This window comes from Simochromis diagramma, unplaced genomic scaffold (assembly GCF_900408965.1).
Source record: "Simochromis diagramma unplaced genomic scaffold, fSimDia1.1 OVJJ01000603.1, whole genome shotgun sequence".
Lineage (NCBI taxonomy): Eukaryota > Metazoa > Chordata > Actinopteri > Cichliformes > Cichlidae > Simochromis > Simochromis diagramma.
The window spans coordinates 25,511,879-25,534,028 of NW_024387414.1; the positions used below are offsets into that span (position 1 = coordinate 25,511,879).

General features: G+C 42.7%; 2 protein-coding genes across 2 annotated transcripts; one reads left to right on the forward strand and one right to left on the reverse strand.

Moving 5' to 3' along the window:
* Positions 1–1,079: 1,079 nt before the first annotated feature.
* Positions 1,080–4,141, forward strand: LOC120720881 (serine protease 23-like). The gene is made up of 2 exons (XM_040010731.1): positions 1,080–1,381; positions 2,102–4,141. Exons 1-2 carry the CDS (start codon positions 1,353–1,355, stop codon positions 3,309–3,311), a joined length of 1,239 nt encoding a protein of 412 aa, XP_039866665.1. The 5' UTR covers positions 1,080–1,352; the 3' UTR covers positions 3,312–4,141.
* A 276-nt stretch (positions 4,142–4,417) lies between these two features.
* On the reverse strand, positions 4,418–20,050 carry tmem39a (transmembrane protein 39A). The gene is made up of 9 exons (XM_040010722.1): positions 19,753–20,050; positions 14,925–15,138; positions 12,955–13,177; positions 12,636–12,719; positions 12,353–12,507; positions 11,338–11,695; positions 11,038–11,225; positions 10,819–10,939; positions 4,418–7,248 (listed from the first exon to the last, which is right to left on the reverse strand). Exons 2-9 carry the CDS (start codon positions 15,035–15,037, stop codon positions 7,009–7,011), a joined length of 1,482 nt encoding a protein of 493 aa, XP_039866656.1. The 5' UTR covers positions 15,038–15,138; positions 19,753–20,050; the 3' UTR covers positions 4,418–7,008.
* Between the last annotated feature and the right edge of the window lie 2,100 nt (positions 20,051–22,150).

Sequence of the window (22,150 nt, forward strand, 5' to 3'; positions counted from 1 at the left end):
GTTGTTTTTCTTAGCCAAGGAAGTAATTCTATCATGATGCACTTCAGATGTCTTCTGTGTCTTTTCAGGCATTTTTGGTGTTGCTGAGCTGGTCAGTGCATTCCTTCTTTTTAACAATGCACCAGATTGTTGATCCAGCCACTCCTAAAGTTTCTGCTATCTTACAGATTTATTTTGGCCTCACTCATCACTTTGGATCTCAAATTTAAAATGACAGCGAAAAGCTCTAAATTCAGTACTTTGAATCAACGTCTGCGTCAAAACTAAAAAAAGAAATGGTGTCTTTGTTCAATAAATTATAAACCTAAGTGTAGTGAGTTTGCCTGTGGCCAGATTTTACCGATGTGATAGAATTGCAACCATGCACATGACTTTACATTTGGATATCAGACATTACTCTGTAGGGACCAAGATAGATGTTGCAAGACAGATGGTCTCAACACCAAAAGCAAAAAAATATAAGTGAATGAGGGGAATAGATAGTTAGATTCATTTTTAATAAAATGTGTAATAAAGTGTAATAAAAAAATCTTTAGTGTGATTAAAGTTCAAACTCTTGAGGTGATCTCAACTGCACACCTGGTGAAGTAGGCAAAACTCTACAGTCTCTTTAGCAGACCATCTTCAGCAGCAGTTTGCATTTTGAGATCTTTATCATTTCAACAGCATTGCACTTATTTGCCAGATAGTTTTCCTCATAAGCAATTATTGATCAGAAACATTTTATTTGCTAATTCTTTGCATCTTGTTTTAAAGGGTCCACGATTTTCTCTTTCGGAGCACGTGCGTGTTTCATGTTGGTGGGTTTCTTTCTGAAAATGTCATTGTGTCACAGACTGTCTGTCTTTTTCTCTGTTTGTTCATCGTAGTCAGAAATTCTACAGAATAAAATCGAACTATTGATTATATTGAGTCCAGATGCAGAAACGACGTGTGATACAAAAATACAGCACACACGCTTTTTTGGATTTGATTTTACGCGCAGCAGAAAGTTCATAAGGGTAACCCGCACCTGTGATAGAAAAAGTCACGTGACCGGGTGGTTACACTCCATCCGCATCGGATGTGACTGCTTGACTCCAGACAGGCAGGCAGGAGACCTGCCCCTCCTCCTGCAGCAGCAGCAGCGATGATTCAACGCGTCCGCTGTCGACTCCTTTTTGGATTCACGGCTCAGCAGCTGAGGTCTGCAGTTCCTGAGTGAAGAGCTGAGAGAAGAGCTGGTTTGCTTTCGCAGCAGGAGTTCTTCACCGCTTCACAGCTTCCATCGAGGGCGCTGTCTGCTCTAGTTTGAGGCGTTTTGCCCCTCTGTCGGTGTTCAGCCAACAGCTCACCTGCAGAGACTCCTGACAATGCCTCGCTCCCGGGCGGAGCTCCCCCGGTAAGCTACCTCTATGGCAGGTTTCACCCAGTTTATAGGAGGGTAGGGGGGCTGGGTGTGAACCGTGAAAAATCTCCTTAGGGCGAGGTTGTAAAATAACGAAATAAACCTGTAAAGAAGAATTACCGCCGGCAATTAGAAAACCAGTGCTGAAAATAGATATTTAGCCTTCTGAGTTTATGAGTTTAAAAAAAAAGATTTTTTTAAATCCAAGAGTCAGATATGGAATTTTTTTTCTGTTACCTTTCCTGACAGCAGTGTATCAAGTAGTTGATCTGACGGGGGGCAGAGAAAAGTCTGAGCGTGTTTAAAATACAAAATTAAGGCTTTTGTCACCCTAACCTATTTACAAGTAACAGAGCTTGTATTTAGTGCAGTAACAATGTTATTCCACCACTCTGGCAGGCTTAAGCCAATCCCTCAGGCCACTTTGGGAATTTTCCATCTGAGCATAGTACAGCCTGATCTTTGCCCTTGTTCGTGGTATCAGCTGCATTTTTTTAAGTGGAAGATTGTGGCTGCCAGATTTCAGTGGAGTTAAAAATTCTTCAAGTTGAAAAAGAAGAAACTCTCCCGGCTGTAGTGATGTAATCTGAAATGCATTCTAGATGTTGTTTTTTAGTTATGTTTGCTGAGGGGTTCGAACGTCCGGTCACAGTACGATGAATTTTATCTTTTCAGTGCTGCTGTTCACTCACCTCTCCTGCCTCTTCTCCGCAGGTTGACCGGCCTCCTCGTTCTCCTTTTTCTTCTACCTGTTTTCCCATTTTCCTCATCATCCTCCTCCTCCTCCTCCTCCTCTCACCCTCAGTGGGTCCTCCAGCGTATCCCTGTGGTCATCCCCCAGCACACGGAGGCTCGGCCAGCCCCTCATTTTCTGTCTCAGGCCCGCTTGGATGTCAGCTCAACCTGTGACCCCGAATGCCACAAGAAGGCCCCTCATCCAAGCTACTGGGACCTGCGGAGTCTCCTGGCATATGAGACTCTCCACTCTAATGGTCGGCTCACTGAGACCGCCATTAGGATCTATGGCTACAACCCCAACTCTAACACGACCCCAGCCTACTTAACTGGGTCCTCAGGCAAGGCTGAGAGGTCACATGTCAGAAGAAAGCGCCAGATCTTTGGCCACGATGGGCGATTTAGTATTGCTGGGCAGGACTTCTTGCTTAAATATCCATTCTCAGTGGCTGTCAAACTGTCCACTGGGTGTTCTGGTACACTGGTGGGAGACCGTCATGTTCTCACAGCTGCTCATTGTGTTCACGATGGTAAAAACTATGTGAAAGGAGCTCAGAGGCTCCGGGTTGGCTTTTTAAAACCTAAGCAACGAGACACACAACAGTCTTCCTTCCACCTTCTCTCCAACTTCACCAACCATGTTGAAGGAGGTCCGAGTCCCTACGCACCACCTACCAGTGACATAATGAAGTTCCAGTGGATCAGAGCCAAGCGCACCCACGTTCCCAAAGGCTGGATAAAAGGGAATGCTAATGACATAGGAATGGACTATGACTATGCTTTGCTTGAACTCAAGAAACCCCACAAACGGCGCCACATGAAGCTGGGAGTCAGCCCCCCCGCTCAGGGACTGCCTGGTCGCCGAGTCCACTTCTCAGGATTCGATAACGACCGGCCAGGACAGCTGGTGTATCGGTTCTGTCGTGCCGGCGAGGAGACTTCAGACCTGTTGTACCAGCACTGCGACGCTCAACCCGGGGCTAGCGGCTCGGGAGTCTACGCGCGAATGTGGGATGGTCGGCGCCGACGCTGGGAGCGGAAGGTGATAGGTGTGTTTTCCGGGCATCAGTGGGTAGAGCGACAAGGTGCGTCCCAGGAATTTAATGTAGCGGTGAGAATCACGCCTCTGAAATATGCTCAGATCTGCTACTGGATAAAAGGGAACTTCATGGACTGTAGGGAGGGGTGAAAACAAAAACATGAGGACCACACAAGGGGTGTAAAACCACAGCCACAAATCCTTTTGGCATAACAGGAGCCACACTTTTCAACCCCACTGCCCACAGCACTGATATGTTAACATAAATATGCCAATATCTACACGCAGACGAGACTCAGATCCAGTAATGACATGACAAATGGGCCACTTTAATTTGTGCCTTTGCTTAGTTTTTGATATCAAGAAAGTCTTTTTCTCCCTTTTAGAACATTTATCAGGATAAAGTTTTATTTGGACTCATTTAATCTGAAACATGGACTGATGGGGTGGGACCAGAGAAACTGTTTATCTAGACACTGCAGCATTTTAACTGAGCTAATACTAAAGATTGCACTGTTTTCTCTACTGAAATTTATATTTGTGAATGAATGTACAAGTCAGCTACCAAAGTTGCCAACTGTTTCCTTCCAAACCTCTCAGTGGAAACAGTTATCTACAAGCATAGCATGCTTTATTTACAGTGGGAGGCGGGGTGGAAGCGTTTTGCAGACTTGCAAAAGTATTTCAGGACTTTTGCAAGTCTGCAGATTACTTGGTAAAGGAAGCAGTTTGTGGAGTGTTGTTTCTTATTGCCAAGCGCCATCTGCTGGCCACATAAGAACACTGCAGGTGTCCACATGAACATGATGGCATCCCAAGTTAGTTTAGGCCTACATAAGCACTTTTTACTTATTTGTGACGTTTCTGAAGAAACCAGAAATCTGTCAGATTTAATGAAATATATGCTTTGAAATAAGGCAAGTGTCTTCTATTTTTTTCCCAGTCCGCTCACAAGACAAATTAAAACAAACACAACGTTGGTTCGACAAGTTGTTTTTATTTCCAATTTCAAAAAAAAAAAAAAAAAAAAAAAACCGGAAATGCTGTGGGGAACCTGAACACTGTAAAAAGCCGAAATATGAGGACCAGCTCCTTTGACTTCTCCAGCACTGACATACTCAACGGGTTCAACACTGACTCTGAATGTGGAAACGTGGGTATGTCATGTTTTTTTAAAACTATTTGAAGTAAATGAGCAACAAGTTGACTAAAATCGAGAGGGTAGAGCAGTAATAAATTTAGAATCTATTCATATCTCAATTCTTCAGCTTTTATTCAAAGCAGACTCTCCACAGAAGCGGGAGTTACAGAGTTAAATTGTGTCATTTCAGAATTACCCTGGGCAAATTAAAAGATGAGAGCCATTCAAAACTCATTTCAGCAATGGCGCTCAACTGAAGGCAACAGCACGGAGAAAGAAAAAAAAAAAAAAAAAAAAAAAAAAATACCGATTCACATCAACAGCACAATTCAGCTGCAAGACTTTGCTACATTCAAGTGTAAAGTGACCACAAAGTATAAGCACCAAAGAAAGGGGAGACGTTTGCAGACAAACTAGAACATGTATGACATGTGAATTAGAGGATCTGTCAAACCTGTGTGCTCCACATGTACACTGGTTCATCTCAATGGTAGTTTCCTCAACTATTTAACACTCAACCTGAAAGCAGATGGTAGCAATGTGAAAAAAAAAATCCACTTTGTCAAACTAACGTTTAATACTGCCTGAAGTTACGCACTGGCTGCAGACGGACGCTGGTGATGGAGAGGTGGAGGAACATAAAGGCAAAACTACTGACGGGTAAGGTGATGATCGCAAAGTGTAGCTACACAGAAAGGCAACAACAATGCAACAAGGCAACCTGTTTGTAACACCATTCCGGTAACTGAGAATACATGAAGTGGCATTGAGGTGGCCTGTCTTTCCACACCCTGCGATTACGCATTCAGTCCCCACTGAAGTGTCACTATTAAACACCCTCTGCATTCAAACCTAAATGAGAGCATGGTGACAGTGACTTATTTGCAGTGGGTCAAGGGTGAGGACGAAGGATGTTCCAGTCCACAACAGACACAGACCTGATGTGATACAGTCCTATATCCCATCATACTTGAAACATTCAAGTGACTGGATGAACATTAAGTAACATGGTGTATTGTAGCCAGATTTCAGTGTGTGAAAGTGTGCTCAGGCATCACCCTCTCACAGCAGCAGCCTTTCTCACTTTAAGTACTGTACTTGGACTTTCATGAGTGCACAGTGAGTTTAAGGATGCCAGACAAAAGATTTTCTGTCTGACGCTTGTGAGGTTGTTTCGAGACTGGTGCTGTTACTCCACCCTCCAGTTAGCCAGTGATACGAAGCAAGCAGATACTAACTGTGAAAACATGTTTAGAAGCTGAATGAGAAGAACACGGCATTGTCTGCGGAGGCCGCGGATTGGAGTACCAACTGTGTTTTTCTTCCAGACTGCTCTCGAATCAGTTTGCATGAACAGTTTATTGGACTTTGAGTAAAAAAATAACAGACAGACTTTGCTTAAAGGAATACTTACTCTTAGGAAATGTTCTCATCCTTTTACATTTAGATAATAAGATTCATATCACACTCTTGCCTCGATCGTAGCTTCAGCTGACTTTTTAACGTAGGTTTAAGTATTTATACAGTGGAACAGCCAATCCTGCACAAACCAAAAATCACTAAAATTACCTACAACGACCCCCTAAAGCTCATTAATATGAACATGTTTCACATGTACCGACTGGACAGATTTATTTTTACCCTTTGACTTTTGTTTCAATTAAATAAATAAATATTAAAAAAAAAAAAAAAAAAAAAAAAAAAGGTTTCACTCACAGGGAATCAGATTCTGCCATTATGTTAAAGCCATCTCAGAGATATAAACAAAAAGAGTCCTTTAGGGTCACTACAGAGGTTGCAGCAGTGGAAACAGTGATATATCTAACATGGACGCCTGTACAGGAGCCCTTGGTATTTAAATTTAAACACACTAGGAACCTTTAAGTGTTGCTTTTCTTTAGAGAGCTAACTTTGCAAAGGGACATTTAACCCAAATCATGAAAAATGGCCAATCCCCAAGTAAATAAAAACAAAAGGGGGAGGACAAAACACAAGCAGTCTACTAATGTGCATCTTTGTGACGGCAGAGACTTGTAGCAGAACAGCAGGATTTGACTCCCAGGTATGAAAAGGTACGGTAATCATTTGTCAGACTAGCCATTTTTCTTGCATTTGCTAATGTTAACAGATTGAGTGTCTAACTTTGATCAAAAGACAATAAGCACATTTCCCAAAAATCCCAAATTATTCCTTTTAGAGACGAAGAGCTGCACCAATACTGAAATGAAGGAATCGTGCTGATGCCCCCAGAAACGACTGGTTCCAGATTTAAGACTGAAGCAGAATAAAGGACAATCAGGACCCAAGCATGAAACCTCCCTCTGCTCTGAATCGAACGCCTGTTTTAACAGACTGTCAAAGGCAAAGTCTGCGCCGTCATTGGCCGCCTGCACTTAAAATATCTTTGGTGAAAAGTCACTTCCTGGCATTCCCTGACTTCCCTGTCACCTAGCAACAACATAACACAACATGCTAATGACATGAGCGTGGTAATGCCCGGTGTAACTCGAAATAGTATACAAAATAAAAATATTCTTTTAAATAGGTCTATATATAAACACTGCATTAAAAATTGAACCGTATCAAAACACAATTATGAGTTCACAGTCTGTCCCTTAATCTCCAAGCGCCTTCCACTTCCATCAGGCCTCCATCTGTCTCGCCTCCGCGTCCAGAGTTTGTAGGAGAGGTCTCGCCGTGTAGTCTTTACTGCGACTTGAGCCCCAAACTGTTGGAGGACAGAGGGTAGGAATAGGCTTTGCCCAGCACGATGCGGTCTCGGAGTAGTTTGAAGAGGACATAGTAGTTGCAGAAGAGAATAAGGCCCAGAGACAATGTGTGGTTCCAGCGCTCAGAGCGCAGCAGAGAGTATAACTGGTACAAAACCACGCTGGACTCGATCCAGATCAGCAGGTTCAAGATCCGCAGCGGCTTGTGGAACAGGAACTGGAAGCCAAACAGACACAAAGAATGGGGGGAAAAATGACAGTGTGCCATAGATTAAAAAAAATAAAATAAAAAATTCAATATGTGCAGTGGTTAGCGCTGCTGCCTCACAGCAAGAAAGTTCTGGGAACCTGCTGATGGGCTGGAGCCTTTCTGGTTGGAGTTCCCCTGTTAACACCGTGCCTGCACAGGTTTCCTCCCACACTCCAAAGACAGGAAGGTTAACTGTTAAATTTAAACTGGCTGCTTATGTGAATGTGAGAGAGTGTGGGTTTCTGTCAAAGTGTCCAGGATTGGCTATAGCTTTGTGGGGTGGGAAAGCAAAAAAAAAAAAAAAAAAAAAAAAAAAGACTGAATAGAGTACACATGTATGGACACTTAGCAGCTTAGGGTGGCAGACAACTTGACCTGCTGTGGACTGTGGGAGACAGCCAGGGCACTCAGAGAGGGCGGCGGTAAATAAATACTCAGAAATGTTGGGCACAACCAGCCGCCGAGCAGCTTCCTAATCACTTCACCGCTGTGTGAATCCAGCTGTTTCAGGGAATCCCATTAAAGATCCCATCTTACTGCATGTTTTTCTTCTCCAATATCTGTTTAAAGACCATATCTGTGGTTGAGCAGCCACACAAATGTTGCCGCTGTGCTTGACCACAGGCTGATGATTTTTTGAAGCTCGGCTTCAGAGTCAGCGAGAAGTAAAGATGCTAGCTCAACTCTATCACTGAGTGAGAAGTGCCAGACATCATCGCTTTTGTACCGGCAGTCTGAACACAGTGCATTAGCCTCTGAGGAAACTCGTACTTTACTCACTTTATTCACTTGTTGCAGTAGTTTGTGTTTAGAAATGGGCCACGTGGAGCTCTGTTCTAAACATCTGGGGTGCAGACTCAGTGAAGAGCTACATGATGGACGCAGCAGTGATGTCAAATCTTGTTTTTGCTGACAGGTAAGAGCCCAAACCATCATTAGTGTTACTGTGGACCCTTCTGTCTGAACCATTCAAACAGCTTGATTTTCAAACCCCAGCCCAAACATTCATACCAGGGCTCGGTAACCTGCGGCTCTTTAGTCCTTATACTGCGGCTCCGCGTGGTTTGGGAAAATAAATTAGAAGTATTTAGCTGAAGTGTATTTTATTTATGTTAGTTCTTTTTTAACTTAAGCTCTAAATTCGAAGATTATTGTGATATTGAAATAAAAAAATAAAATTACATTCTATTATTTTTTCATCGCTTAAAATAAGCGTCACACTCGCGGAAGCCGGTGTACCCGCCAAAACGCCGTGCATTTATCGAGACTTTCAACCCCAGGTAGGCCAATTATGGATCTTCGGATCCACATTATGTCAGCAGCTGTTCTCCACCGTGGACTATGTTAAAAACAAACACCGCTCACGCCTCACAGATGACAGCTTACAGTCCTGCGTAAAGATGAAAGCCCTGATTTGCAGACGCTGTGCGCAGAGGTTCGGGACCAGAAGTCACGGCAGACCCGACGATGTTTCCATGAACATGCTTTTCAGCATCTCTTTATTGACCACTTTTCACACACGGTTGCTGACGCTTACAGCCGGCTGTAGCTTTTCAGCTCACAGCCCGACACACACCAACACAACAGCACAGATAGCACAGATGTAAAGACGGCGAGGCGTGATTGCGGGTGCCACTCCGGTGCGTCCGCCTCCCCTGCAGCGGCGCTGCAGACCACGCCCTGCCACACACATTAACCAGGTAAAATACATATTTAATCAGAATTTTGCAAATATCTATTTTTCATTTTTTAGCAGCATAGTGCTTTTTTTCCAATTATTTTTTAAAAGTCAGGTCAAGGCTCCAAAAGCCCAAAGGCGATATATCTGTTGTGAGCCACCACCCTTATATATAAGGGTGGTGGCTCACAACAGTTTTTCTTTGCTGGATCATTTTAGTTCAGTTTTCCTTTTGTTATATTTCTGTAAAAGTTCAAAATGTGTTAATTACATAAATAGGATGTAATTTTCTCTGTAGCACTTCATGGATTTCATAAGCAACACACTTTAGTTGTTCACACAAAGCATAAAAATAAAAAACAATATATACAGTGTTATCTTCATTTTAGATGTCAAAAAGTATTTGCGGCTCCCAGTGTTTTCTTTTGCGTGGAAACTGGGTCCAAATGGCTCTTTGGGTGTTAAAGGTTGCTGACCCCTGATTCATACCATGATCCCAACACGCTATATGGGCCTCTTATATAACATCTTATAATTTTCTCCAAAGCAGTGATTTGTATTTTCTGGAACAGTGGGACGACTTCAAAGAGGAGAGATTGCTGCTTTCCGGTTTTCCCGTCCTGTTTTGTCCTTGAATCCAGTATTTTGTGTTAATGATCTTTTTTTTTTTTTTTTTTCAACTAGGTGCAAAAGTCTATTAAAACCCCCAAAAATAAAAATACATGTAATACCGTCTCTATTGTTTGTTTGTTTTATGCAACTTAAAATGTGGCACAAGTCATTTCTACCTGATGGATTGACTAAAAGAGTTTGTCATTATAATTTATTCAGGTCTACTGTATTAAACAAACAGTTTTTAGAATATCGCTCTTAAATTCAGGACAATTGTGAGAACACGGCATCTCCTCAGGAGAAATTGTTGGTTTCAACAGCAAAAACAAACACAATTCTAATTTCGTCCACTCGGCAGAAACAAGTAGGAAAATCTCATTTTAATTGGTAAAGCTCTAATGTCCCGTTTCAATAAAGGCAGCATGAGGTTGTGCTTAGTTTATGAGTACTGTGACCAGTCCTTTCTCTTAGTTCCAAACACATCATCACTGCCCACACAAAAACACAAAGCCCAATCAGTTGATCAGAATTAAGGTCAGTTCACGCTCACACAAATACACAGAAAATAGCTCCAATACGGTAATTTACCTTGGCAACATGTAAATAAAGTGCTTGAATTCACTGGAGCTGAAAACGTTATACATACCAGTTATGTTTCTCCTAAAAGACATTGACCGAGTTAACACTAGACTAACCTGCTGAATGTTGATCATAATCACAGATCAAACAGAAGTCTGCAAAAAATAATCACCAAGCAAACAAAAACTGAAAAATTAAAGTTGAACCAATTTCAGATCTTCTCTTTGATCTATAAACATAAAGTTTTGTACAAGAAATCAACACAAGTCAAAGTTTTTGTGAGGAAAGCGCCACCTCTTGGTGACACTCTGCAACTGAATTTTCATAATCAAACGTAAACACGCCTCAGTAGGAGGGAGGAGGTTTCCCAGGGTGTGTCTGTACCTAAACCTGCCTTCAGTGGCGATAAGCTAGTACTCTTGTAATGCTTGCAAGTAATCAAATACTGCTGCAAGAGGGACACTGCTGAACAGCACAGAGCAGTGACTACATAATAAGGAAGGCAGTTCCACCACAGCTGATGTTTTTTGTTTGTTTTTTCCTCATTTCTGAACACATTTGAAAAACATTTTATTAGAGATCAGAAGGGAATAAGGACCAAAACTATAGATAAACTGAAAAATGGTGAACATCAGTGTAGTTAATATGGGAAATTCACAGGTACTCACATAAAATCTTGCATGGGAAACATCAGAGGGGAGAGCCACGTTATAGGGACCGACCGCCTTATACAGACTTCGACTATGTCGTACTAACACCCCCTGAGGCCAAATGGTGCTTTCTGACCACCTGCAAAACATTAACACCACAGTTATACATAACCTATTAAATAGACATTTCTAAACTTCTCTAAGTACACCAGAGTGTGCGCACACTGGGCCACTCACATGTGTTGAGGTGCGTTACTGTATGAGCCGTGCTCCAGCTTCTGCCAGCGGCCGAGGTGAGCCGCCGAGCGATGAAGCAGGTCGCAGTAACTGGGGGGCAGCAGCTGGCTCATCAGCATCACGAATGCATTGATCCACACCATGATGAGATGCTCACATGACCACCGCATGTCATAGTACTGGGTGCTCTGTAGGAGTAAGAAGAACGAGTAAGAAACCAGAAGCAACCAGAAGCAACCCTACGCAACACGAAAGGTCGGGAATTTATGACAGAGAAAGAGACGCAAGTGAAACACCCACCTCAACGAAGCAGAGGGGCAGAAAGGCTACGTAGTAAGCGCTGAAGAGCGAGTTGAAAAGCACTTCCTTGATTCGCCGGTTGAAGTCGCTCTTCAGCTCCTCCACCTCTGCTCGAATCAGCTCTGGTGTGTGAGAGTGTGTGGGTGGCGGGCAGGTGTGTGTGGGCATGTGTGGGGGGCTGGAAAACTGCTCTCTGAGGTTCTCTCGTAACAGGAAGAGGAAGTCGCGTGGTCGGAAGAAGGGGGTTTCTGTTAGGTCGGTCTGCTGGTGGTCAGCTGTGTAATCACAATCGGCTGGTGCCACCTGGCTTTTCCCTCCCTCTTGATGGAAACAGCAGAGTGGGACATAAACACCGAATCTGGGGATGAAAAATAAATAAACGACACAAAAGCATTTTTTTTTACCTTCAGATGAGGATGAGATGGTAAATACAATGTCTACATAAACTTACAGCTATCTGAACCATTTCCTTTAAAAAATATCTGGTTAATGGCTAGAAAATGTATAGTAGCTAAATTATTCCTTTTCCAATGCTTTTAGTTTAGGATTTTTTCCCACTGCTGCAGCCATAAACCGTGTTTACAAGCAAGGTTTTTACTTTTACACAGTCCAATCAGAAAAATGTCTTTTAGAATTTGATGCCACAGCAAGCAGGAAAAAAAGACAATTTAAGTCCTGCTGACAGATGTTCATTTGACAGTTGTGGCAACCATTTGTGGGAAGCACTTCAGATAAAGCGCTTATCAGATCACCACACAACCTGTGCACATTGTTTACAATACTTCATTCAGGAGCTGCACAGCCCAGTTCCTGTTATTTCTTATAAAGCAACTGACTCTTATTCCAAATATAAAAATTATCCCCATTTTTTACAATTTGCATGCATTGCGCCTCTGATAGCAGACTTTGACTGCTTCACTCCAGATAATTCAAAACACTTAGAAATACTTTGCTTTGAGACAACTTATTCAGTGGTAGACTGGCCTTTAGAGAGTGAAGTGAACCAAACACTCACGGATATCCCAGGAAGAGGAGGTTAAGAACAGAGTTTTCCTTGTAGAGGTTGACCAGCGTCCAGCACAGCACCCAGCCGCACAGGGTCAGCAGGCTGAGTCGAGCTGCGATTAGAAGCACGTAGCGCAGCAGAGACCCCCCGCTGCACTGAGACACCTGGGCGAGACAGAAGCAGAACAACACGCCGTTATGAGAGAGAGCACGGCAGCCACACTGACATCATGAGGGATCAGGTCCCTACAGTGTGCTTGCTGACTGCTTACAGAGATCGAATCTGTGTTTACCTCAGAAACAATTGTCCAAACGAGCCTCCTGGCCAGCATTACTGTGATGAAGATAGCCAGGTGGTAGTCCATTAAATGAAAGTTCTGTTGTGGGAAGATAAAAAGATAGGGGTTTGTTTCTCCACAGAGAAATTGTTGCTTATTAAATTAAACCTCTTAATAAGAAAGTGGTATGTTATGAGTTGGGGAAAGACAGCAACATTTTGATGCAGTTTTACTTACAGTTTTAAAACTGTGATAACAGAAAACTGAAATGATGACCTATTTTTTAGGACTACTGAGGGAACTGGTGGGAAAAGAGTGTGTTAAGTGTTCTTACGAGCGAGGTAGAGGCAGCAGGGTGGCTATATGGGTACCACCACACTGTCCTGTAGATGTTTATGTACTGGACAAACAAGGCCACCAGCAAATAGAGAAAAAGCAGGAACTCAAACAGCAGACTGCTGTCCAATGGCAGCTCGGGGATCCTCGAGTGACGCACCGGCTCCGGAGTAATGAGGGCTGAGATGGGTGGAGCAGATAGACCCAGCGTGTTACTGCTCCTGGGGGGAAAAAGAGAAAAAAGAAAGCACGCAACACAGGGAGAGAGAGAGAAATATAAATACTCAAACACATCTGGGTGTGTGATTAAAAATGTGACACCTACTGCAAGGTGTGTATGCAAACAAAGTGGGATGTGGAGACTAGTCTACAACACCCTGGCAACAAGTGGTTGCTTTTTTTGGCTGCAGCCAGGTGAACTCATTCCTTGTAACCTCCTTGTGATCACCAACTAGTCAGGGGTAGGGATGGGTATCGAAAACCGGTTCTTGTTGAGAACCGGTTCCCACTGTTTCAATTCCTTGGAATTGTTTTCCATTTTTGCAAACGATTCCCTAATCGATTCCAGTCGCCCCGAATGACGTCACCACGTTGCGGAGCGTCATTTACCTGGCAGGAAACACGGCGCCTAAGCGGCTCAAACGCTCAAAAGTTTGGTTATACTTTACGAGAACGGATGACAACAGGGCAACTTGCAATACTTGCAAAGTGGATATTTCATTTAAGGGAGGAAACACTACGAATATGCAAAAGCATTTGCTCACAAAACACACGATGACCTTAAATGAATGTCATGTTTTTAATTCCGCTCCGGACTCGTGAATCTCAACCCAGCAGCAGCGGTAACGTTTGCACGTCCTCTCCCGTTAATGCGGCAGGTAAATCATCAACTAACAGTGCATATTATGTTAGCGCGATCTGCCTTATTACAAAACCTGCCATTACTGTGCGTTTAGGTGACCATGATGAGCGAGACAGAGTCTGGCTGGCTCAGATGCTGGCAGTTGTCGCTGCAGTCTACCAGTAGCGTCTCCTTTCAGGCCAGGATAGACGAATGTCACCGAGCAGTGACTAAGTTTGTGGTAAAAGGCTTGAACCCATTTGCCACAGCAGATGCCCCAATTTTTGGTAAGTGAATGTGTTTAATTGTAGGCAGGACATTACTGGATATTCTTGTATAATTGCTACAGAATAATTTATGTTATACTTTGTTATTGCTACAGAAGAATATTTATTTTACATTTACAATTTTTTTCCCCCGGGGACCCTGTGACAACCCATTGAAGAGCCGTAGGCTGTGGATCTCTTAAGATCTCACTGTTGGGTTTGTAAGGCCATGTTACTCCTAAACTTCTATCTTGTTCAAAGAGAAGATATAAAACAAAGTTCTAAGCTAATCGACCTTAGTGTTCTCCTTTTTTAAAAAGAATCGAATCGTTAAACAGAATCATAAATGGAATCGGAATCGTGAAAATCTTATCAATACCCATCCCTAGTCGGGGGGCAACAATCCAAGATCCTTTAAGTTGATCGTTGGTTTGTCTGCATTACAACAAATGTTTTGCTCAAAGCACAATAATAGCAAACGTACAAAAATAACAGTTGCAGTGAATTTCTGAATCTAAATTTGACCTTCAAAATTATTCTTTAGTGGCCTTGTAAAGAAGCTGTCAGTGGCCAATGTTCATGTGCATCACAGGTTAAAAGACAGTGTGATGATTCATAATAAATGTCTCATTTAGATGAAAATGATTCAGAAATCTTGATGACACATGAATCATGTATCATCAAGATTTCTGACTTTCACCTCACACAGAAAGTTGACATAATACAAGAAAAAAGAAGTTCTATATTGTGAATTGGCTCAGAATTTCTCAATCAGTCCATTCCTGCTTTAAATACCTTAATGAATCAAAACCTCTTTATTACTGCATCTTGACAGCACTGAGAGGCTCTCTGTGTACATACCTGTTCCTGAGGCCTGTACCATTCCCGACGTTTCCTCCAACCAGAGTCTGCAGGGACGGCAGAGCGGAGCGACTTAGCTGCTGTCTGCTGGGACCCCTGCGACCCCCTGGCATGGTCGCCTATTACTGTGGCAACCAAGGGCAGAGCCCACCAACCAAAAGCCACTGGGACTTCCCCCTTCCTCCTCAGTGAGCCACCATGTACTGCCAGGCCACTGTGAACCAAACCAAAAGAGAAGACAACATTTGATAAGACAAGACAGATTATGAAAAACCCACAGCACACCATTCAAACTGAACTGACAAAAACCCAAAGCCCTCTACTCGGCGAGAACGGAGCTTTGTCATTTTTTTTTGTTAAATCATTTTAATTGTATGTAATTGTTTTCAGAATGAAAGGCAACTTCAACAAGAGTTTACAAGCTTGTCAAAGCTGCTGTGTTTGATACAACTAGCACATTACTACGTAATGTCAATCATATTTGAACTATACTTGAAATAATCTGTTAAAACCTAAGAGGGATAATAAACAAGGTTGTCTTCATTCACATATAAAACACTTACAGGTCCTCTGAGCCATCTTATCTACAATAAGCAGAATTTCTTTGGAATGTTGTGAGGATAGTTTCTAGCTGCTCTTTTAACTCACAACCTTGTTTCAATGACAGAAATGGAACAGACAAATTATCTGACACACTTTTGATTACAACACAGTGAAAGTTCCACCACAAACTACAGCCACTCAAATGAGCTCACAATTTTTTTATTGAATGATAAAAAAAACCCAGTAAAACAGAGGTTAAGACTTACAGTAGGGCTGCTGAATTGCTTTAACCTTGGTTTGCCTAATATACTAATATACACACATACAGAGTCATCTGCACAGAAAACAGCACACATGCTCTGCAGTCTGCAACTCTTGTCGGCACTACCTAGTAGTAAAAATGTAAATGTCTTACTCAGCTGAATAAGCCTTCAAAGGGAGTTTAACTAGTGCAAAGTCTGTGTGAGGTCCCACTGATCATCCATGTGAGGACAGAGCAGGTAAAAGTCCTGTGAATCCACAGCAAGTGTCCTCCTGCACGTTCTACTTACATGCTTTGTGTAGGATGTGGGGAAAAAACAAAAAAAAACTTTAGATGACTTCTCGATTCGAATTTTGAGTTGCTGCCCATTTCATCTCCAGTCTATGTAAAAGCGGCTATAGAAATAGACACAGAGATCCCCTTTATCTTTTCAGAGGCTACACTCTCCTGTCAAACTCCCTGTTAAGCAAGGCAAAAAGACCCTTCATTGCTCTCCGACTGCACAGACAAGAAAACCTGAACGTAAGCAGTTGGGCATGCTTACGCTGATTTTGGGAAACAAATGCCCAGAGGCGTTTACAGAGGGATTTTTAAGTGTCTTCATGCCAAAGAATTCAAATGCTAACACACCTCTGAGGGTGTGTGCAAACGTGTTTAGTGAGACTGATATACACAGAAAATGACAACCTGCCAGACAAAACCTGCTTTCTGCTCCTTTAGAGAACACAAACAAATGTCCCCGTGCTTACTCATATCTGGCCTAATTCACAGACTGTTACTGATTACACCTGAGCTTTTTCTATCAAAGTGCCCAATGAGCTGTGGTAATAGGTCAGCTAGCTGATCCTCTGCAGCACACATTTATAAAACAGAAGTCCACAGACACACAGCTTATTTTAAATTTAAAGTTTAAACGGTTCCATATTTAAAGGATTAAAATCTGAAGTGGGAGCACGCAAGAGTCACTTTTTGTTTTGTTTGTCTGTTTTGGTTTTTTTTAAAGTGCATGTGTGCGCGAGTGTGTGTGTTTTAAAAACAATTTCGCAACTGTTTTCCACAAATCTCCAAGATCTCTGAAGTCATGTCAACCAAAGAGTAGTAGCCTTACAGATATTCAGTTTATGGCACATTTAAAACAGTAAACAGGTCACATACAAAAAGTTGTAACTGGTTCATTTTTATAAACATTAAATAAATATTTGAATTATGTTCCACATAAACCTTTCACAATAAAGCTCAAGATCCTGTTGAGACTTTTCAAAATAAACTGAATCACGTGAAAGAGCAGATTATTTACGGATGAGAATTAAAAAAAGAGCCGCCAGGTGCTAAAAAATAAACCTTAGACTCAAACGTTAGAACAGGCTTTTCCCCGCAGCACGCCGTGTAATAAATACAAAGAAAACGGCGGCCGTTACAACTTATGTCTAAAAATGTATAGTTTCATGCATCGGTTAAAACACTCGACTCCGGGTAAAGGACGCGCAGCTGGAAACACTTCACGCAAGTCGAGCTGCCCGAGATTCACAGAATTTACAGAAAATGTTACATTTTTGTGATTTTTATCGTTATCGGGACGATAGAATTCTTATATCGGGATATGAGATTTCGGTCATATCGCACAGCCCTACATGTACAAGTTTTTGGACAGGAGCCAGTTGAATAAAGTAAATTTAGTTCAGTCGGACGTCTGAAAATATCAAACTATGGAAGTTTAGAGTTGAAACGATGACAGGTTTTTACAGACTGGATGCATAAAATCTGTGCAAATGTGTCCTGTGTTACAAATACTTTTCAGACTCACCTATTCTTAATGGAGATGTTCACACTAACCAACGGTAGCAATTTATATGTAGTAAAGTGCAATAACATCACGTATATTCTATAAAAGAAAAGGGGAATTCAATGTAAGACACTTTTAACAGCTCAATAATTTAAATAATTTGTAGTCAGTTCCAGATTTTTAAGAATTTGCTGCTGTTTTATCTCGTGATTACTAGTCACTTTATTAGGTACACCTTACTAGCACTGGGTTGGACACTCCTTTGCCTTCACAACTGACATAATTCTTCATGGCACAGATTGAACAAGGTGCTGGAGAGATTCAGATTTTGATCCATACTGACATGACAGCATCACATAGCTGCTGCAGATTTGTCTGCTGAACATCCATAATGCAAATCTTCCTTTCTACTACGTTCCAAAGATGCTCAACTGGACTGAGATTTGGAGACTGTGGAGATCATTTGTGCACAGTGAACTCAATGTGATCAGAAGATGGCTAAACTGTGATCATAAAGGCATAAACAAGTTCAGCAACAATACTCAGCTGGTTCTAAAAGGCCCGAAGTACAGCAAGCAAATACCCTACACACCATTACACATCAGTTTCCTGTTTTTAGCTGACAGATACAGCACCTAGTGTGGTATTCTGCCACCATAGCCCATCTGCTTCAAGGTTGGAGGTGTTCAGAGATGCTCTTCTGCACATCTTGGTTGGAGCAAGCTGTTTTTTTAAGTTACTGTTGCCTTCCTATCAGCTCAAAGCAGTTTGGCCATTCTCCACTCTTGGCATCTTTCACAAGAAAACTGCCACTCACTAGAAAGTTTCTATTCTTATGACCATTTTCTGTAAACCATAGAGATGGTTATGAGGGAAAATCCCAGTAGATTAGCAGTTTCTCCATTGCTCAGACCAACCTGTCTGGCACAACCATGCTACTTTCATCATCACCTTTGTTCCTCATTCTGATGGTTTGAACTTCAGCAGGTCGTCTCGATCATATCTAAACAACTAAATGCAGAGTTACCACCCTGTGACTGACTGCTTAGACTTTTTGATTAAGTATCTGAGCGATTAGATATTTCTGTCGACAAGGAGTTGAACAGGTTTTGCCTAATGAAGCGGCCAGTGAGAGCATTCATATGATTCTGAGGGTTTCAGCGTTTTGTTTTTCCTTCTTCTGTCAAAGGTATGGTGGCATTTATGAGTAGAAAACAGGCTGGGTATATGTGTGAGCCTGTTCACTCACCATTATAGATATACTGTAAAACATGAAACGCATACTAAAAACTAAAATAATGATAACCTACAATAAAAAGAGACACTTGAGACTTTTCCCCCATTATTTTCTTGTTTGCTTGTTGCAGGGCTGCAAACAACAGAACATACAAACCTCCAGGAAGTGTAGCTACAACTCAAATCCTTGTCACTCTCATTATATAGATTCTTATGATTACCCAGTGACTTAAACCACACACACACACACACACACACACACACACACACACACACACACACACACACACACACACACACACACACACACACCAAGAACGTAGTTTCTCATCAACCAGACTTCTAAACGAAAATTAAACCAGAGCCAGATAAGCAGCAGCCTCTATGTATACCAACATTTCCTTTATGCTGATGGAGCTTGTGAAACATGATGGAAAAGATAAAACAGCTTGCTCACAGGCCACACTGTGCGGCATCAATATCGAGCACTGGAGCTGACTGTACAAACAGGAAACCGACGTTAACTCACGCACACGCGACTCAAACAGAGCGCAGGGACGCAAGATGACAACTCGGAAAAAAAGAAGCCAAAAGTGAAAACGGGAACTGAGGCGTACAGAAATGAACTACGATGAAGGGATTGCAGGATGGTGTTTAGCAATTTTGTGGAAGTGCAACGTGTTTCTTACTTTAAGCGCGACTCCTTATAATTGTGAAATGCTTTTGTTGCACTCTGCAGAACATTTTGTGAGACGGTGTTTTGGGTTTTTATTTTTTTGTTCTTCTTGGGGGGGGGGGGGGGGGGTGTTAGACTTGCTAAGACGTGCACTGAAAGCTGCTCGTCTGGATCATGACATCAGGCGGCGTTGTCATTTTTTTTTTAAGACTGCGGAAACTTGGGAGCGCACTTTAAAAAGAGCGCTAAAACGGACACAGGCAATAGCTTTTAGCTCGGTGGCAAACGTGGACAGTTTAAAAGCTGTGTAAAAGCCGTCGTTACTCACAAAACATCGACAACATGCGGGCGGCTGAGCTGGACGAGGATGCATCAGTCAGTTGTGCGGCGAGTCCGGGCAGTACCGAGCATTTCTCCGCCTTTCAGCTTCAATTCCCTGGACTGAGCTGCTGTGGCGACGGGCTACAGCGGCGAGGGCGACACCGGGGGGGTCGCCTTTTCTCAGGGTGAGAGCACTAAACGCCTGAAAAAGTTAGCCCTGGGCTGGAAGAGCAACAGTGTAAATGCGTTGCACAGAGACCGACGTGGCAAACCCGCACCGCCTCTGCGCGTGTCGTCATCAGCGCGCGACTAAAGCAAGCTGCACAGTCGCAGTTTGATTAAAAAAAACTTACAAAAAAGCTGATCTGGAGTCAGTGCATCGTTTTTTCATCTTTTATTCTTAGTGATCATCTCAATGCTGCACTTCACTCATGTACTGTACTATCAGAACATTTCGCATGCACGATTTTACTGCCCATACTGTTGTTTGTAGTGACAAACTATTCAGCTTTACCCCTACGCTCACAGTCTCTCCTACTGCCCCACAATGGTAAAATACATAAATAATAATAATAAATTATGGAATTGCGATTGAAGATAAAATTTCAAAAGAGAAAAAGAAAGAAAGAAAAATCGAGATTAAATATCATATCTTTCTAAGAATGTAATTCATATTCACCATAATAAAAGTAATTTAAGTGACTTTGAACAAGACGTCTTTTTGGTGGCACCACATTACTTTTTAATGTTTTTTGATTAATTATGTGTGTGCAGTTTCTTTAGCGCAGTATTTCAGAAACTGCTTATCTACTGGGATTTGCCCACACAAACATCTCAAGGGTTTACAGAGAGTGGTTTCAAAAAAGAGAAAATATCCAGTGACCAGCAGTTCTCTGGGTGAAAATGCCTTGTTGATGTCAGAGGAGAATGGCCAGACTGCTTTGAGGAGGCAACAATGGTTGAAAGAGCCAGTTGTTCCAACCAAGGTATGCAGAAGAGCATCTCTGCATCACCAGGTGTGGTCTTCTGCCTGTACACAGCAGTAGAAGATCACACCTGGTACCACCCCTGTCAACTAAGAACAGGTAATTGAGGCTACAGTTCACTAAGGCTCACCAAAACTGGACAAGAGAAGATTGTAAAATTGTTGCCTGGTCTGAAGTTTTTGTTTTGTTTTGAATTTCTGCAGAGACAACTAAATGTTAGGAGAATTTAGCATAAACAACATGAAACATAAATCCATCCTGCCTTGCATCAGTGCTTCAGGCTAATAATGGTCTAGTGGTGTAGGATATTTTCTTGGCACACTTTGGACCTCTTGGACTCAGCATTGTTTAAATACTACAGCTTGCCTGAGTATTGTTTGTGACCATGTTCGTTCTTTTATGACCCCACAGTGCCCATCTTCTAATGGCTGTTTGTAGCAGGGCAACATGTCATGTCACAAAGTTCAAATAATCTGAAATTAGTTTACTGAACATGAAAATGAGTTATCTGTACTCCTTCACAGTCAAAAGATCCCAATCCAGTAGAGCACCTGTTGGAGGGGGTAGAACAAAAGAGTCTCACCTCCTAAAAAACCGCAACACTCAAGTCAGGGGACAGGGCTGCGTATAGGGCGGCCAGGGCAGACCTGAGTAGAGGCATCAGGAAAGCTAAGGCTGCCTATAGGAGGAGGATTGAAGATCACTTTGCTGACAACAACCCCAGAAAAATGAGGTGTGTTCTAAGGTCAGTGAATCCCAGGAAGGCGGCAGGTCCTGATGGAATACATGGAAAGGTTCTCAGAGCATGTGCTGACGAACTGACCGGAGTCTTCACTAAAATCTTCAACCTTTCCTTGTCATCAAACACCGTCCCGCCCTGCCTCAAAACCTCCACCATCATCCCCATCACCAAGAAGACAGCTGTGGTCAGCCCAAATGACTACAGGCCTGTTGCACTTATCACCATAGCGCTCCACACTGCGCTGAGTCACCTGGAGCACAGAGGAAGCTATGTGAGAATGCTCTTCCTGGACTTCAGCTCAGCATTCAATCATATCATCCCGGAGATCCTGGTCCAGAAACTGTCTCACCTGGGACTCTCCACCCCCATCTGCCTCTGGATCAAGGACTTCCTGACAAATAGACCACAGTCTGTCAGACTCGGCCCCCACCTGTCCAGCACCATCACACTCACCACCGGGTCTCCACAAGGATGTGTTTTGAGTCCCCTCCTGTTTACGCTCTACACATCCGACTGCTCCCCTACCCATCTCTCAAACACCATCACAAAGTTCGCGGATGACACCACAGTGGTTGGACTCATCTCAAGGGGGGATGAGTCGGACTACAGAGATGAGGTCAACAGACTGACTGAGTGGTGTTCAGTTAACAACCTCCAACTGAACACCACGAAAACTA